General features: G+C 34.9%; 2 protein-coding genes across 5 annotated transcripts in view; one reads left to right on the top strand and one right to left on the bottom strand.

The window, feature by feature from the left end:
* Nucleotides 1-2854: 2854 nt before the first annotated feature.
* On the bottom strand, nucleotides 2855-10927 carry LOC113763844 (protein RFT1 homolog). 4 transcript variants are annotated; one of them, XM_027307809.1, is made up of 15 exons: nucleotides 10732-10927; nucleotides 10536-10615; nucleotides 9401-9495; nucleotides 7732-7892; nucleotides 7246-7397; nucleotides 6655-6773; nucleotides 5763-5926; nucleotides 5538-5612; nucleotides 5290-5361; nucleotides 4621-4758; nucleotides 4364-4519; nucleotides 4000-4052; nucleotides 3721-3899; nucleotides 3492-3580; nucleotides 2855-3271 (listed from the first exon to the last, which is right to left on the bottom strand). In XM_027307809.1, the coding sequence occupies exons 1-14, from the start codon at nucleotides 10823-10825 to the stop codon at nucleotides 3520-3522; spliced, it is 1599 nt and encodes a 532-aa protein (XP_027163610.1). In that variant the 5' UTR covers nucleotides 10826-10927; the 3' UTR covers nucleotides 2855-3271; nucleotides 3492-3519. The 4 variants fall into 4 exon arrangements, with proteins under 4 accessions (XP_027163610.1, XP_027163607.1, XP_027163608.1 ...); XM_027307806.1 differs by having other exon boundaries at nucleotides 2855-3351; XM_027307807.1 differs by having other exon boundaries at nucleotides 2855-3390.
* Nucleotides 10928-14134: 3207 nt separating this feature from the next.
* The window catches only part of LOC113762586, a 21362-nt gene continuing 17166 nt past the window's right edge, over nucleotides 14135-18330 (top strand). The window contains exon 1 of the mRNA XM_027306098.1: nucleotides 14135-14273. Coding sequence (XP_027161899.1) covers nucleotides 14246-14273 — 28 coding nt within the window. The 5' untranslated portion in view covers nucleotides 14135-14245. The remainder of the gene's footprint in view (nucleotides 14274-18330) is intronic.

The raw sequence follows: 18330 nt of genomic DNA on the forward strand, positions 1-18330 counted from the left end.
TAGGAAGCACGTCCCAGTTACATAAATTCCTGAAAACTGACAAGAGTTAAAGAAAAGAGTAGTGTAAAAACAGACCAAGATCGTGTATTATTCACAATTATTTTTGTCAAGGGATGATGATGATGAGATGGACAATTTAGTGCATGCTCTTCATGATAATCGGGTTCCAACTGAGGGGTTTTCTTTCCTGAAGATGTGAGATGCTAACTTTTACGTGAACGTTTCTTGGCCCGGACTGAAAAAGAGAGAGTCCACAAATCTCTTGCTCAGACCCATTTCATGCCATCTCATAATGAATTAGTGGAAACTAAGTTCGACTTTAATCGCGGTGATGTGAGAGTTAATAGGATGGTTTATTGATCCATTATGATTTGATTACGAAATACTATCCGGTGAGGAAATGGGAGGGTATACTGCCACCAAAATAGAAAAAAAGGGTCCCGCACATTATCATTACATGTCATGTTCTATCATTTTGTTGTCGTTAAATAAAGATGCTTTAGCAGAGAAGGCATATAGGAGTGCAAATCTTAGCTCCACTGATTATTTCTCCAAGTATAGGTGGAGATATGATAAATAGACAACCAAATGATTTAGACCTTCTAAAGTAGGTTAAAGAAAAGCAATAGAAACCAACGGGACATATGGGTATTAGGAATTTTGCTTCAATTAGATGCCAAGTTAAAGCTAAAGTGATAACTCTTGAAGTCCATTTTCATCATAATGTACACCATACTTCAATCTTTCTTTTCCTTTTCATCTGCCATCAAGAATGAACTCATCAACTCAAATGCCTATCATCTACTACTACTACTACTGTATCTTTTTGACCTATTCATCTCTTCAGTTCAAAGCGGTTTTTTTTCTCAAAAAAAAAAAAGCCAAAACCTACCCCCGCTTTTATATTGGTTTAGTGACAGTGGGGTAGTTTGCTCAAGAATTGGTTCATCTTTTTTTTTTTTTTTTGTCAAGAATTGTTAACAGAAACCCAAGCATTCATTCTTTCTACCTTGAAAATTCTTTATCATTAGAGGACCTCACTCTACAGTGACAAACAAGCCTTTATTTGCCTACTCATTTGAATCTGACTGCCTATGTGCTATTGATGTTTTCACTTTCGAGGAGCATTACCAGAACAATTCGTTTTAATGGTGTATGATAAATGCAAAAAGCTCTACGTTTTACTGTACAATCTGCAGCTATTCCCTAGCCGGAATAGCTTGGCCGCCTACTCCGTCCGTGGCCACTACGCTCTACTTTCGGTCACGAAAAGAACCCTATATTGCTAAGACAAATTTTTCTGTGGCAATTGTATGTGCTTCCTTGTATACACTACTCATTCATCCTTGGTTTTGTTTAGCCAATTGTTATTTTGGAGTATTCATTTCATCATTTTATATGATGTGAAGTATTCCAATCTTTTAACCAGACTAATTTTCAAAGACTGTGTAGAGTCCTTTGGCATAATAGTAGTATTTGGTTAATGAAAATAGTCAAAAAAGAAAAAAAAAGATTAGCAAGCAAAGCAAAAACAACGCGTTTTTTTGGTCACTGACAAGAGGTGAAAAAAGAGCACCAATTTCCGTTGGCACTCGGACAAATTTCATCGAGGGATCCATTCCAACCTTTTAAGCCAAAAACTCAAAACCTATCATGATGTTGTTTTGGAAGATTTCAAGTTTTTTTCTAACTTCGTCCACTTCCCTTTTTGAAGTTGGATGCTTGTCTAAATGCTACCATTACTCACAGGTCTACCACATAATCATCAATTTCACATCCCACTTTATTTGCTTTTTCACCTACCCATGCTATTAAGTAATAATTACTTACGCGATAGGTGAGAGTGAGATGATACAGCATCCTGTTGGTGCCGGTGCCGTTGGAGGACAGCCCATATCATATTCCTCTTCTTCTATCTAAGTGAGGGTATAAAGGATCATCAAACTCCCGCTTCATCCATATGATCTATCTCCCGTCATTCCTCGCTGAATATTGTGCTTTTCATAGTTGCTTTGCCTCCCAGTCAAAGTGTCTCAGTATGAAGTTTGTTTTAAATTCATACGGATGTGTGATATGTCCGTCTGATCTGATAGTGATTCAATCTCTGTCAGATTTCCTCGACTCAGTTGAGCCTTTTCATAGTGTATATTCCACCCTCTCCCGCCCCCTAGGAGTAGAAATAGACCAGACATGTATCATTACGAACAAAAAAAGTTGCTTTTCTTCTCTGTACACGTACACGCTAATATTTTTTTCCCTCACTAAACATCATGGCGGACATTGGTCAAAGATTGATATTTTGACACCATTATAGTCAATCTTAGTTAGCTGAGGCCTCAAGGATCTTCCCTCTAACAAATACAGAAAATAAACAATATATATATATAAATTGATATTGCTGATAAATTGCCCAATCTGGTTGAACATTTTTTCAGATAAAGTAACTGAAAGATTTGACTCGATAAGCAACCATATTTAGATGTTAATCATAACCTAAACACTGGAAAAGATTTGTGTCAAAATTATTTTGCAACCCTCCAAATAATCCCAGTCGATTTGGTTAGCTAATCATAGAGGAATCGAACTAACACCATGCATCGATAGCATCCTCAAACTAGCAGCAAATGTGCTTCTAATACCTATGACATATTTGCTCGTCTCTACTCGCCAAGACAGCGGAACTTCTGCGACAAAATACGCTGCTGCACTCTAGGCTCATGCTAGTTTCGTAAAACAGCAGGATATTTTTCACTCCATAAGAGTCCCAGGGTAAAAATCTCAAAGTGGAAGCAAACGGAGATTCACGAGTATCTACTTTTTGGTAGTTGTGATACAGGGACAAAAACGGTGATAGTGGCTAACTTTTTTAGTCTTCATACATATCCATTACATGCTTGAAGAAATCTGCAAAGCAAATGAATAATCTGTACACCGAAAAGTTGCAAAAAAGGTGGTATTGAATCACGTAGTTGACAACCATGTAATTCTATACGTACTTTTACATATCTGACAAAAACAAAATGATGAAACATAAGCAAAGAGTCCTTCGATCTGATAATAATTTCAGACCTACTCAACAGTGAAAGTAGTGAACCTAGAAGCATAAAAGCCCACATTCCACGGGGCTGTAATCTACATGTCCAGCGATCTCCATAGCACTACAGAGATTTCAAGGCCAGAAAGAAAGCAAGAAACACTTGCAGTTGAAACACAAGCAAGCAGTAGTGATGGAGTTGATGTGTCGAAATAGCAAAGCACTATTTCTATATACCTTGTGAAAAAACACAAACATATGGTTACTTTGATAATGTCCCGTGACCTGACTCATAACCTTCATTGCTTGTGATTGAACTGTCAAGAAGCACCGCATGTTTATACTTGTGCACTAATCTAGTATAGTTACAATGCACGTATCAAGAAAAAAACATAGATAAATTCAAAAAAACAGAGGAGACAAAAAAGACCGAGAGCAATAGAAAAGCTAATATTACCTTCAAAAAACTTCGAAGGTAATTGGATTCAATCAGCATGCTCACGAAAACGTACAATTTTGTTGATAAAAGGCCTCTCACCACGATAGCTATTCATTGAAATAAGAGGTATATTATGAAACAAAGCAGAAGCTAGAGAACATTTTAAGTCAATAAAGACGTATAACTTTGGGTAAAGGCCGTAACAACGTTCTATATCAGTTTAAACACAGTAGAAGTGAATACTTACATGACAATTGCTGCTATAATCAGACAAGCAAAGCCAATAGAGAAATGGACACAAAACGTCGCCCAGAAGTTATCCCGGTCCAAAAAAAGAGTCTCTGATATCAGAGTAACAACACATGAAAATACCAAAAGAGACCACCCTGAAGGCAAGCAGCTCCAAAAGGAAAATGACAAAGAACCCTGAGAAAAAGTAACTGCATGTCTTTAGAACAAGATTAAATCCTACGTTTAACATACCAAATCCCAGATGAAAAAAATCTTGATCTGACGAAAGATATACCTGGAAATAATTTTTGATGAATATTGCTGAGTAAATAATCCTGAAAATCATATCTAAGTAGTAGTTAATTTTTTTTCCGTGTATTTCATCATACAGGAACATAAAGTGCTAATCCTGTGACACTGAAGGCATTAACTTTTGATATTCATTTAATATATGGCCTACCCAGCTATCAGTTCATGTACACTGCATAATGACCTTTTGTTCTAAAGCACATAAGAATATCTCTACAAGTAAAAGTAGCAACACATGATGGAGAATGTGGAAAATTAAGATACCGATATGCAAGGTAAGAGACCGATATGCATGCTAATATAGAATCAGCTAAAACACCAGGTACTGCCAAAAGATAACAAAAGGATACTCAAGGAATTTGCAATAATTAGCCCAACTGCACCAATTGATTGTATCAGACAGACATTTAGCACTAGGTAAATCAATGAGAAAAAAAGCAGGAAATCGTTCCAGCGCCTGAGTGAATTCTCTGTTGCAACTGCATGCAAAAAAGCTTCAGATGTTCCTGTGAACGAAAAGGGTAAAAACTCAATTTTTCACTCACACACTACTGTATGGAGAAGTTGCCCACAATTGATTAGGTAGTTGCATTATTACATCACTAACCATTCATAGCCAAAGTGACCACATAAAGCATGTAATATCTAAGGGCTGTTGAAGCTTCCCCATCACTCCATTTCCGACCATACAATATTCTAATAAGAGAGTAAGAATAGCTTGGTCCAAACGCCATAACCATGAGTCCTACAGAATATGCAAAAACAAGAGAGCAGGCTAAGAGAATTGCATAATCAAATTTTTGCACAAGGGAGAAAGAAAAAGTAGATTGGGGCTAATGGCCACACATGACTAACAGGACATATAGAGGTAGCCTGGTAAGACCTACAGCTTCAAGGCTACTAATAACTCTTTTTCTATTTATAAAAATCAAATACAAGTAACCTGAATTGCAACCTCGTCTCCACAAGGCCTAAACCCCTTGTAACAGAGGGTTGTTTTTTAACAAAGATCAATCGAAGTCAATAAAATTTTTGTATTCATTGGCTTCTTAAACTCAATTTGATAGGCTATCTATTGTTCGATAATATGTTAGGAAAAAACCAAGCCAGTTAATTAAACTTAGCTTTTTCATCCACTTGATTAATCCTCCACTACAGCTATAATAGCAACTTTATAAACCAAACTTGATCAAACAAATTAATCAAAACAGAAGAAGGCAAACAACTGGTAAAAAGTATGATTAGCAAGGTTCTCAAAAACTCTATAAAAGGCTACCTATAAGCAAAACCAGTTTCAAAGCATCTGTTAAACAACTTGCCAACTTCCTCTTCTTCTGAGTATATTCTCCTGCAAAGAATTATAATATTATCATGAGCACGAACGTCCCACAAAATAAAGAGTGAAAAAGTGACTGAAGAATTGAGATATAAGAGAACCCCAAAAAAGAGGGCAATACTAAAGATTGAAAAACCAATTCATTGCTTAAAATATGATCTGAGAGTGAAGATGATGGCGAAATAAACCTGATGCAGACCTTGCAAAGGTAGCATACGAACTCTCTTCAAAAGGTAGAAACACCAGCCTCACTACTAAACTGCCTGAAAGTCAAACCAGATTTTGCTTTAAAATCATGCTTGTGAAATATGTGTTCAGGGTCCAGATCAACAATCAAGTCAAACTACTAATCATCCATTTTCAGGGAACCATGAAATCAAGTCTTGGAAAACAAAATAGAGCGATCAGTTTACCTAATTTGTCAACAAGTCCATATACAGCCTGATTATATGGTGTGTCAAACCATACAAGGACCATCTTTTCTCCTTCTTGAAGAATCAACTTCCTAACTGACTGAAGAGTGAACAACCTACACATGGCTGTGAGTTGCTTGTCATAGTTCATCATGTTTCCTACACTGTAGAAGCATTTATTGTTAACTCACAAAATCTTCAGTACAACTAGTGGCATATCCAAGAAGGAAAAGTTAATAAAAAGAAAATTGTGACCATACTCATCTCTATCAAAGATAATTTTATTTTAAAAAACTAGGCCAGAATAATTTATGTTTATCTTACAAAGATGTTAAATTTCTTAAGACAAAAATCATTATAGACAACAACACGTAAAACAAAACCTTTGTAATAACTAACAGCTCCCTTTCTCATTGTGCATGCTTGATATCTTGATATTAACATCCCAACCACCACTCCATAGGCTACTTTAGAAGTTAAAAGATAACGGATATCCTCAGCAATTGAAATATAAGACGCCAACTAACTATTCTAATTGTTTAATGTATCTGTGATAACATTTACAAACACTTAGTGACCCCACAATATTTGCATAGCTACTCAACATAAATTCCGACATCGACTGCAATCATACATAAAAGTATTATTGATTATTCAAATTGGATTTAATAACAAGGGATATTCTGGCCATCACTTTAAAATGGCCTGAACTCTGCATGCAGAATTTGTGTATCACCCAGATGGGCATCATGAAACAGCAAGGACAAGCATAGGAACTTCCTTAATTTTGCCACAACATCAGTATAACATCTCCTGGCTTGGAAAGACTAGAGTTTTTCCCTATTTTCTACTTTTTTTTAAAAGAAATTCAAGCAAAAATAGAAATACGAACCTGAATGGAAAAAGATCAGATACTTTATACATACGATAAAGAAGAAAGTAGCCCCAATAACCAGCTAACATAGAAGCTCCATATGCAGTTTGTGACAAGGCAAATACAATAGCTTTCTCCTGAAGATTAAACAAGAAGAAGGTTGACATAAGCATACCAAAAACTTTGCTTCCTATGTTTCCAACTTTTATGCCATTCAAAAGCTGATTCCCACTTCAGAAATTACAATTTTGACCCAAGTGGCATAGCTCAACTTACTTAGGTTTGTTATTTTGACAAACTTTGAAGCAAAAGATGGATACAATAACTTTGAGAAAAACCACAATACACCATACAAGTAGAAACATACAATTAGAAAGAAACGGGGAACAGCCTATACAACCAATATTATTTCAATTTTTTTAGCCGTAATCCATGTCTAAATAACAATTGACAACATATGGACCTTGTTCAACATCTAACTGTTCTCAACTCCATAGAGTTAAATTAAATGGAAAAAGAAAAAAAATGCCAACAAAGGCTAAACAGATTCCTAATATCAATATCTTATACCACCCACTATAAATGAACAAAAGATTGAACTGTTGTTACCGTGTCAGTTTGCTTCACAATGAGAGCATATGTTGTCAGACACCGCATAAATGTAGCTACAGTTTCAATTACTAGGCGCAGTTTGAGTAGAAGCAAATTTTGAGATAAGATATAAAAGGGCTCAGCCAATATCTCCAATACGCACGCAAAACCTGCAATATTTCATGGAACATATATTGCATTGGATGGACTAGTTAAGGTCATCAACATGCAGTATCAAACTAGAGTGAAATGAAGAGTCAATAATCATGTCTTAGTTTTCTAGGCCAGGACATGTCAAGGAAACTTCTCTCAGTATGTTGAGAAACAGTCAGAGTTCTCCATGGTGCATGCTTCTTTTGTATAATAAAACCCCAAAACTTATGCAAACCTTCAGAATTAATTATGTCACACTTGATGAAAAGCTGAGAGCAAGGAAGCAATAGATAATTACTCAGGCACGATAGAAAATTGATTTTGGAAGTTCATAAAATGATTTCATCTTACCATTAATCAAGATAGCTTGTGCATATGGACTCTGATAACCTAACCCCTGCCACCAGAGAACTAGTGCACATCCTGCAAGTGTAAAAAGTATTCCTAGGGGGAAGGTCATCCAAGCTACTTTTAGAAGTCGTGTTGAATTTTCTCCCATTGAAGTGTCATCACTACAAAGAAGACATAATCAGGATTCAACCTTTCAGGTCTAAAAAAAGGGTTAATCACAATTAATCCCCTTAAGGTATACCCCATTTCTTGCTTTATCCCTAACCTTTTTTTTTTGTCTCACTTTATCCCCTATTGGACAAATTACCCCTCCATTATTCTAATTTTTTTTTCTCCTTTTTGTATTTTTTTCTTTCCCCTTTTTCCCTCTATTTTCTTTGTCTCTTTCTTCTTTCGTTTGTTCTTCCTTTTTCCCACAAGAAATTTCATTTCAGTGATTGAAACTAAAAACGAGGAATTGCAGAGATCTACCTTCTCTTCATGTGATCACAAAATATTCAAACCCTTTCCCCAAAATACCATTTTTTGCCCTTTCAATTCTTTTGCCTTTTTCCCCCCTTTCCCATCCCAGTTTCTTATTTTATTCTCAGGAAAACATTACAAGATAAATTTGTGACATGATTAATTATCATTAATTGGAATTTGCAACACATGGCATCATACAAAAGATCGAAATTACCTTTTGATGCCTTTCAAAGTTTCACCCTTAAAACCAATTACAATTTCCAGATAAAGTTTTCTATTGAGAATGATAGAAGAGAGAAGAAAGAGAAAAAGAAGTAAAGGAGGGGGAAGGGGAGGCGAGAAAAAAAGATAAATGAAAAGTCAAAATAATGGAAAGGTAATTTTGTCCTATAGGGGATTAAGTAATAAAAAATAAAGGTTAGGAGGTAAAGTAAGATACGGGGTATACTTTAAGGGGATTAATTGTAATTAAACCCAAAAAATTAAATATTAAACCTATAAACTACACTAGCAAGTGTTACATTTTCATAAAGTAGCACCAGAAGACCCATTGTGTAACATAATCGCCAAAGTAAAAATAGCTAAAACAAGTTCACAGGCAAATGTTGAGCAGTTCATCTTTACAAAGCAATGCTACATTGAAAACAAAATTGACTTTCCTAAATATCTTAAGTAGTTGATGCTAAGATTACGTTGAGATCACTTTGATAGAAGGCTTTATAGAAAAGGTAACCGTCAGCAAAGATTCCATTTTCTCTCTAAGGTTAATTTACATAACCTCATGTTCTCACTTTTTCTATATATTCACGCCAAGTTAAATCAGGATACCCTACACTAAACCAGGGTAGGTAAACTAATTTTTGATGTGTAAAGATATGTAAACAGAGAATTCTAATCAAATAAAACCAAATGCCACAACAATTTTCAGACATTCATGGGACTTAACTAAACTTCATCAAATTTTTATGAATCAATAAGAAGTCATCATGCATTTTACTTCAAAATATTTAAACTTCACCATTTACTCACCATCATGAACAGAGAAAAATTAAAACAGATACTTGAAAATGACCAAAAAAAACCCGAAATAGTTTAGAGCTTGCTTAAAACTCAACACATATCACTTTCATTGCAAAACTTAACCATCCACTGGCAGAAAGTTATCACCAAAATAATAATTCAATAGCCAATATTTTGGGTATACCATCTAAAGTCAGCTCTCAAGCATGCTCGCCGAAAGCCCTCCCGACTAAGGAACAATATGCAGGTGACAAACAGATGGAATTGTACAGCATACAGCTGCATAATGTTTTTAAACAACAAATGTTAGGCATTACTCAATGGAAAGATAATAAATGATAACTCGATTATAGAATGTATGAGAAAATCCACAAAAGGTAGGTCAAATAACAAAGATCATAAAACTACAGACATTGACTTGTGATGTATTAAAACAAACAGATTCTAACAAGTTCTGCCCCCTAGAAAACTTATGTTAATCTCACTTTTCAAAAGATTTACTTCAAGTGCAACATTCAACTTGTGCAACTACTATGGAAAGTTCAATAAAAATATCGAGCTTGAATTCTTTAGTCTTCGCTAGATCAGAGAAAGAAGATTTCAAAATGGTAGCAAAGAAACATTATGGCAGGCCCCAACCTGAAATTAAAAAGGACGATCACATAGTATTCTGATAAAAAAAAGGGGGTGAATAATTCCAAAAAAAATGCCAGGTCCTTTTTCTAACTACTTAGAGTCAGTAATCAACATCCTGATTCAACCATTCTGTTCAATTTCAGCCCAGGCCTTATTACATTCATAAAATCTCCTGCTTCATGAAATCAAAGAAGAGAAAGTTAACCCTTCTGAATTATAATTATCCCCATTCGTCTCAACATAATGCCATACCTTAACACAACAAAAACAACATTAAATTGCAACAATGACACAAACATCAGTTATATCACAATTAGCTGGAAAAGTCCATTATTAATTTACACCGTCTAAAATAGGCATTGCTTCCCAATATTAAGATGCTGGTCGTACACCAATCCCTCCTCCTCCTCTGTACTCCTCCATCCCTCACTCCCTTAAACAAGTAACTTTAGAGCAACCTCCATCACCATACCTTTGTATTGCTATAGGGTAACTAAACCACTTTCTGATGGGGGAAAGTCCCCAATCATAGCAAGTATTTATGAGGTGCTTTGTTGATAATCCGCATTTAATCAACTGAGGAAGCGCGACCATCGAACAATAACAGGCTGTATTGACCCTATAGTGATGCAAAATAAAAATTTGAATAAAAAACGACCAAAGGTTTGATTAGAAGAGTATACTGCATAGTCTTCTTCGGTAAGGTGGCGGACGATCCATGAATTGAATATAAATGGTATTCCCCTTGATAGAAACTGCGTGGCTACAAAATACGAAAGCAATTGCTTACCAATCAAACCAACTTACTTGAAATTCAAAAATAAAAGAAAAAAAATCATGCGCAAATCAATAAAACGACGAAGCGAAAAAAAACGTTACCCAATAGGTACTTGAAAGTTCGAGGCAAATTAGGGGTACAGTCAGCTTCTCCGGAGGGCTGAGACTGCTCCGGAGAAGTTGAAGATTCCGACATTACTGATTTCTAGCTTCTGTAAGTCTAGAAGTAGTATCTATAACTAAAAACTTCTATAGAAGGAGAACGGCGGTGGTAAGGGTGGGATCTGATGGAAGCTGATGGCAGAAAACAGCAACGGTGGTTCCGGTTAGTCCGAGTGCGGTCTGAGAAATGGCCCCATCTCTTACATTCCTTGGGCCTTAGTGTTTGTTATTTCAACATTGGGGTCCTCAATTTTGTAACAGCCCTATTTTTACTTATTTTTGCATCCAATAGAGGCCCATTGGCCCATTTAAGAACTATGTATAAAACCAGGCGCTGTGACTGCTGATTGCCCCCGCCCTTAAGTGGGATTTGGGATGCGACCAGTCCAAGAAACAGGGACAATACGTTTGTCTTGGATTTTTTTTTAAGGGCTGAATATTAGATTACAGGAATGTTATTGTTGCAGAAAAAAAACAAATTAAATAAATACTTTATCCCCTTATTTAATATTTTAAAACAAATGTGCTCTTGCTGTTGCTATTTTATTTATTCATTCTCTTGTTTTTTCTTTTTCACTACTTTCTTTTATTTATTCATTCTCTTTTTTATTTTGTTTTACTAATATTTTTATGCATAGTTGATTAACCACTATGTTATTACGATCTAATTTGTTACTATTATTATTAAAAATTAATTTATTTTAGACTTTGGACATATTATTTTAAGTAATTTATGAAATAGCCTATGCACATAGATAACATATACTTTATTATAATACATACTTCATTATCATTATTACTTTCAATAACAAATAGTAAAAAAGCTAGAATTAAATAAAGAATAAGTGTAAGAAGATTAAAATTTATGTATAAATAATAGTAGTAAAGAGAAAAAAATAGTTAATCACATGAGAGAAGGGAGAAAAATTTAAAAAAAAATATAAAGAAAATGGACAAGTAGAAAAAGGGCAACAAATGATAAAAATAAATAATATAACAATTAATATAGAATGGATGCTTTTATACTAAAACATGAAACAGGTTAATAAAGTGCCTATTTATTGAGTCGAGTAGCATAAAGTGTAACTAAGATAAAGTTGAAGGAGAATTTATGCTCTCAATCCTTTTTTTTAACTCAATACACACAAGAGGCCCAACACTAAAGAAGGTATTAATTTTGACTCCGAAACTATTCCCTCAATTTGTATCTCAATGACGATATTGATCTATATTTTAAATTATTAAAATTGTCATCATCTTAGGGTCTAAAATACAAATCTACTATTGGTGAATTTAAATTGAATACATGATACTAAAAAGAGATGGTGGAATCTGCAACCCTCTAATTTGGCACACCTGACCCCCAAAAAAAATAAAAAAAAAGATTTTGTAATTTGCACTTTTTCCCTTAACTTTCTTCGAATTCAAGCTACATAGAATAATTGATGAAGAAATGGCAGGTGACGTGCATGGGGAAGACAAGTGGCAACAAGGGTTATGACGCCAGTTTACTAGTACTACTTTGGTGTTGTTCGGCGCTTCAGCGGTTTAGCAGAAACGGGACGTCGGAGTATGAAGGGAACGTTAGGAAACAAAATTGACACGTCATGTCTATCCATCCATCTCCGTCAATTAAAATGTACTATTAACAATGCCCTTTGAGCATCCATTAAGACAATCTTTAGATACGTGGCATTTTTTTTATGTTGTTTTAGATTTTGTATAATTTGAATATGAAAAGTTATTAGAGAGAACATTATAAAATTTGATTATCCAAAATCAGAATTTATAAAACAAGAAATCACCAAATAATCACTTCATGCCCAAAACAACTAAATTACTAAAATTTTACTAATGCTTAAAAACTTCTAAATAATTAGAAATAGGAAACATATAGTTTGTTCCGTTGTTTGAGTAATTTGTTAAGCCGCCTCAATCGAGTTGACAAGGACATCATTGTATAAATATAAGAGATATTAAAAGTTGAATCCTCAATCCTCATTTGTATAAGAATAATGAAATGAAGAAATATAAATATATTGGCTCGAACAATTTATTTATTTTTCTGAAGAATTGAAACCAATGCTAACTTTTAGTCAATTTCTTGGTATCCAAACAAAATAAAGGAATTTTATAGTAGGAAATCAATCTAAGATCGACTTTCCAAATGAATGCATGTACTAATTAATTAGCAGATCATTGAAATAATCACATCCGATTTCCTTACGGCACAAGATGCTTGCGTAGATACCTAGTACGATAATTTTAGAAACCTCCCATGAGATTTTTAACTATTTCATTAACCTCCCTTTAGGTTTTGAAAATTACATATACCTCCATCGAGACTTATTATCTTATAACATCCAAATCCAACAAAAAATTAAAAAGTGATATTAGAGGAGAGAAGTTAATATGATTTCATCATTGTCCCCATCTATTAAATTGTTTAATTAATATAATTCCAGGCTAAATATTAAAGAAAACACTAGAATTTGCGACTTATCATCAGGGTTTAAATCATATATGGCATAAAATAGGATATTATTCTGTGTATTTTACTTAATATAAGATCTAAATTACTCTTTTCACTTATGAACACATTGTCAAATATGACCAATAACAAATAATAATAAAAAAATCAGCAACCAAAATATTACAAGAAACGAATTTTAATACCATAAAAATCTCAGCAACTAACGTTAACATTTTGATAAGAATATTTATGATGTTAAAGTTTGTTCTTTGTAATATTTTTGTTGCAAAATTTTTGATTATTTATTGTTGATCATAGTTGTTAATGGGCATGTAATTAAAAAGAGTAATTTGGATATTGTGTTAAGTGAAAATATAAAATGATATATTATTTTTTGGTACTATATATAATTTGATCTCTAATAATAAACAACAAATTTTCGTGCTTTTCTTTAATGTGTAAGTTGGTATTAAATTAATTAAATAATATAGTAGATGAAAGGCAACGATGGAATCATGTTATCTTCTCTCTTCTAATATTGTTTTTTAATTATTGGTTGGATCTAAATATTACAAGAAAATTAAACTCAAGAGAGATTAGTATAATTTTTAAAATTTGAAAAAAAGTCAGTGAAATAGTAAAAAACCTTAAGAGAGGTTTCTGAAATTATCCCATACCTAATAAACACTTTTATGCAAATGCAATTGTTTTGTGACATAACGATAATAGACAACAAAGAACCCATAGAATACTAGATTCAGCAAAAGGAGAGGGACCAGTTTGAAAAAAAAAAGGAGAAAAAATCAACACTACGCTACAAGCCTACAACTTCCTAGAGAGACAGAACTCTATTCCATTCTATTCCATCCATAAAAAGTATTTATCCCTTCTCCTCCAACAAATCAACCTCAAAAAAAGAACTAAAAAGAAAAAAAACCAGTCCAACACCCACAGCGGCATTGACAGAGAGAAAAGAAGCACATGAGGTCATTTGGTGGTGGCAGCAGATGTAAGGGTGGTTATCTAAATTTAACCACTGGTGAAAACCATCACCTATTGAACCCAAGATCTATATGGCGATTATTAAGAAATAAATAAACGATAAAATAGCGGAAGCGTACCTGAATCCATATTGATAAACTTGATACTTGAATCCCTAGAGATTTGGGGTGGCCTTCCAGGTCAACAGGTATTCACCGATCCTTTGAGAGAGGCCTTTAGTTTCTCTCTGGTATCTTTCCTGACGATGGGATATCAGGGAAGAGGTATTTTGTGGTATTAGGGAATACGACAACTAAAACGATACCTGTGACCTGGGGACCATAACCCTATTTATAGGTAACATTCCTGTTACCTTTGGAGCCCTATTTCAGCCCATCATTGAAATAGGAGCCCATAAGTTTCTACACATAAAAGGGCCCACATCCTATTAGATACATTAAACCCAAACTATATTTGATCACTTTAATTGGGTTTAACCTTAATTGACAGTTTGCAATACATAATTATTCACATATAAGTCCAATGTTGGATTAAGGATCCAACAATCTCCCACTTGGACTATATGTGTAACCTTATAATTATATTTTGCAATTAACCGTATGAGCTCAACTTTACTGTCATTATCACAATGTATCTGCAACCAATTCGGTCCATCAATTACACCAATATAGGATCAAAGCGGCCTTTGTTACAATTTCGTAACTCGACCCATCAATGGTCACATATATCAATGCAATTGAATGACATGAATTATGATGTGGATGTGTAGCATGAAAATTTCATGTAATGTGACCAAAACATGCCTATTTCCAACTGGTCCACCTTAAATTTTATGAGATCAAACCATACCAAAATTAGAGTGCAAATAAATCCAAACTTTATTTATGCATAAAATATCCTTAAATCCTTAATAACTGAAAAATATCATAAGAGCATTTAAAATAACAAACTCCCACAAAAACTATACATCATTTAACACGACACCCATATGAGCAGTATGCTCATGAAACATTTTGGGTGGCAATCCCTTAGTAAGCGGATCCGCAACCATGGAGTTTGTCCCGATGTGCTCTATTGATAACTGTCCATTCTGCACTCTTTCTTTAACAGTCAGGAACTTGATATCTATATGTTTAGATTTGGTCGAGCTCCTATTGTTATTGGAATATAAGACTGCTGACTTATTGTCACAGAATAATTTGAGTGGTCTTTCAATGCCATCCACTACACGTAATCCTGTGACGAAATTTCGCAGCCAAATTCCCTGATTGGATGCCTCATAACAAGCTATAAACTCTGCAGCCATAGTGGAAGATGCTATGAGGGACTGTTTAGCACTCTTCCAGGATATGGCACCTCCAGCCAACAAGTAGACATAGCCTGACGTTGACTTCATAGTATCTTTGCATCCAGCATAATCGGAATCAGTATACCCAATGATCTCCAACTCATCTGACTTCCGATACGTGAGCATGTAGTCTTTTGTTTTCTGTAGATACCGTAAGACCCGTTTGGTTGCTTTCCAATGATCTAATCCAGGATTACTCAAATATCTACCCAACATTCCAGTAATGTATGCAATATCCGGACGCGTACATACTTGAGCATACATTAGACTCCCTACTGCTGAGGCATAAGGAATCTTTTGCATCTCTCTTTCCTCAAAAGCATTCTTGGGACACTGCTCAAGACTAAATTTGTCTCCTTTAGCCACAGGGGTGTCACCTGGTTTACAATTTTGCATGCCATATCTTTTAAGGACCTTTTCGATATAGCCCTTTTGTGATAGTCCTGAAATACCCCGAGAGCGATCACGGTGTATCTGTATGCCTAACACAAAAGATGCATCACCAAGATCTTTCATCTCAAAATTCTTAGTTAGAAATTTCTTGGTTTCATGCAATAGACCAATATCGTTGCTGGCAAGCAAAATGTCATCAACATACAATACCAGAAAAATATATTTGCTCCCACAGAACTTATGGTATATACAATCATCCACTAAATTCATCTCAAAACCAAATGAGATGATCACCTGATGAAATTTGAAATACCATTGTCGAGATGCTTGTTTGAGCCCATAGATGGATTTTTTAAGTTTGCAAACCATATTCTTTGGATCTCCTGATACAAAGTTTTCTGGTTGCACCATATAAATCGTCTCATCAATGTTACCATTGAGAAACGCTGTCTTTACATCCATCTGATGTAACTCAAGATCAAAATGTGCCACTAATGCCATAATAACTCTAAAGGAGTCCTTTGAAGAGACTGGAGAGAAGGTTTCTTTATAGTCGATACCTTCTTTTTGTGTAAATCCCTTAGCGACAAGACGAGCTTTGAATCTTTCCACATTGCCTTTCGAATCCCTTTTGATTTTAAATATCCATTTACAACCAATGGGTTTCGCACCTTCTGGCAATGGGACAAAATCCCAAACATCATTGTCCTTCATGGATTTAATCTCCTCATTCATGGCATCGATCCACTTTTGAGAATTTGAACTTTCCATGGCTTGACGGAAGTTGATTGGATCATCTTCCATCAATCCAGAGTCATCCTCATGTTCTTGGAGAAAAACAATGTAATCATCTGGCACTGCACTTCTCCTTTCTCTAGTGGATCTTCTTAATGGCACTGGTTCTTGAAGAGGAAGAGTTTGTTCTTCTATAACAGTTTGCTCTTCGACATTGTCTTGATTTGTTGTATCATGATCAAATTCAGGAATAGGGTCCTGAGCAAGAGTAATGACACCTGTGGGAATATTAATATATTCCTCTTTAAAGACAATGTCCCTTACTGTATGTTCTCCCCCAAACTCGACATCCTCAAAGAACCGGGCATTTCCTGTCTCAAAAATTGATTTGGCTGTGGGATCATAAAACTTGTAACCTCTGGATCTTTCAGAATATCCAATAAAATAACAACTAATCGTTCTTGAATCCAGTTTCTTTTCATTTGGCCTGTAAGGCCTTGCCTCAGCTGGACACCCCCAAACATGCAGATGCTTTAAACTGGGCTTTTTCCCTGTCCAAAGCTCATAAGGGGTTTTGATAGTTGCTTTAGTTGGAACTCTGTTAAGAATATATGCTGCAGTCTTAAGTGCTTCTCCCCAGAGTGACTCTGGTAAGGTGGAATGACATATCATACTCCTTACCATGTCTTTAAGCGTTCTATTTCATCTTTCAGCTACACCATTCATAGTGGGTGAACCCGGCATAGTGTACTGTGGAACGATACCGCATTCCTCTAGGTATTTAGCAAATGGTCCTGGACGTTGTTCACCTGAACCGTCATATCTACCATAGTACTCACCACCACGGTCAGATCTGACGCTTTTAATTCTTTTGTTGAGTTGATTCTCAACTTCGGCCTTAAAATTTTTGAACACGTCCAGTGACTGTGACTTTTCAGAAATGAGATATATGTAGCCATATCTTGAAAAATCGTCTATGAACGTTATAAAATATTGTTGACCATTCCAAGCAGATGTAGGAAATGGTCCACAAATATCTGTATGTATAAGTTCTAAGACGTCTAAGGACCTATTGGCTTCAAATCTCCTTTTATTGGTTTGTTTCCCCTTTATACAGTTAATACAATCATTAAAATCTGTAAAATTCAAGGGGTCGAGAATTTCATTTGACACAAGTCTTTCCATTCTCCGTTTGGAGATATGTCCTAATCTCTTGTGCCATAATGCAGCTGAATTCTCATTGGCTAATTTTCTTTTAACTCCTCTAGTACTCAAATGCAGAGATTCATTAAATGAGACAATTGTGTCAATTAAATATAGATTATCGTAGTGCATTAAAGAACCAGAGCCAACCAATTTTGAATCATGAAACAATTCAAATTTTCCATTTCCAAATGAACAGAAATAACCAAATTTGTCCAAAGCAGAAATAGAAATTAAATTCCGTCTAAATGACGGTACAACAAATGTCTCATTGAGATCCAAATAAAATCCGGTCTTTAACAATAATCTAAAAACTCCAATTGCCTCAACTTGAACTGTTTTGCCATCGCCCACGTAGATATATCTTTCACTATCATTGGGCTTT

This window comes from Coffea eugenioides, chromosome 2 (assembly GCF_003713205.1).
Source record: "Coffea eugenioides isolate CCC68of chromosome 2, Ceug_1.0, whole genome shotgun sequence".
Taxonomy (NCBI): domain Eukaryota; kingdom Viridiplantae; phylum Streptophyta; class Magnoliopsida; order Gentianales; family Rubiaceae; genus Coffea; species Coffea eugenioides.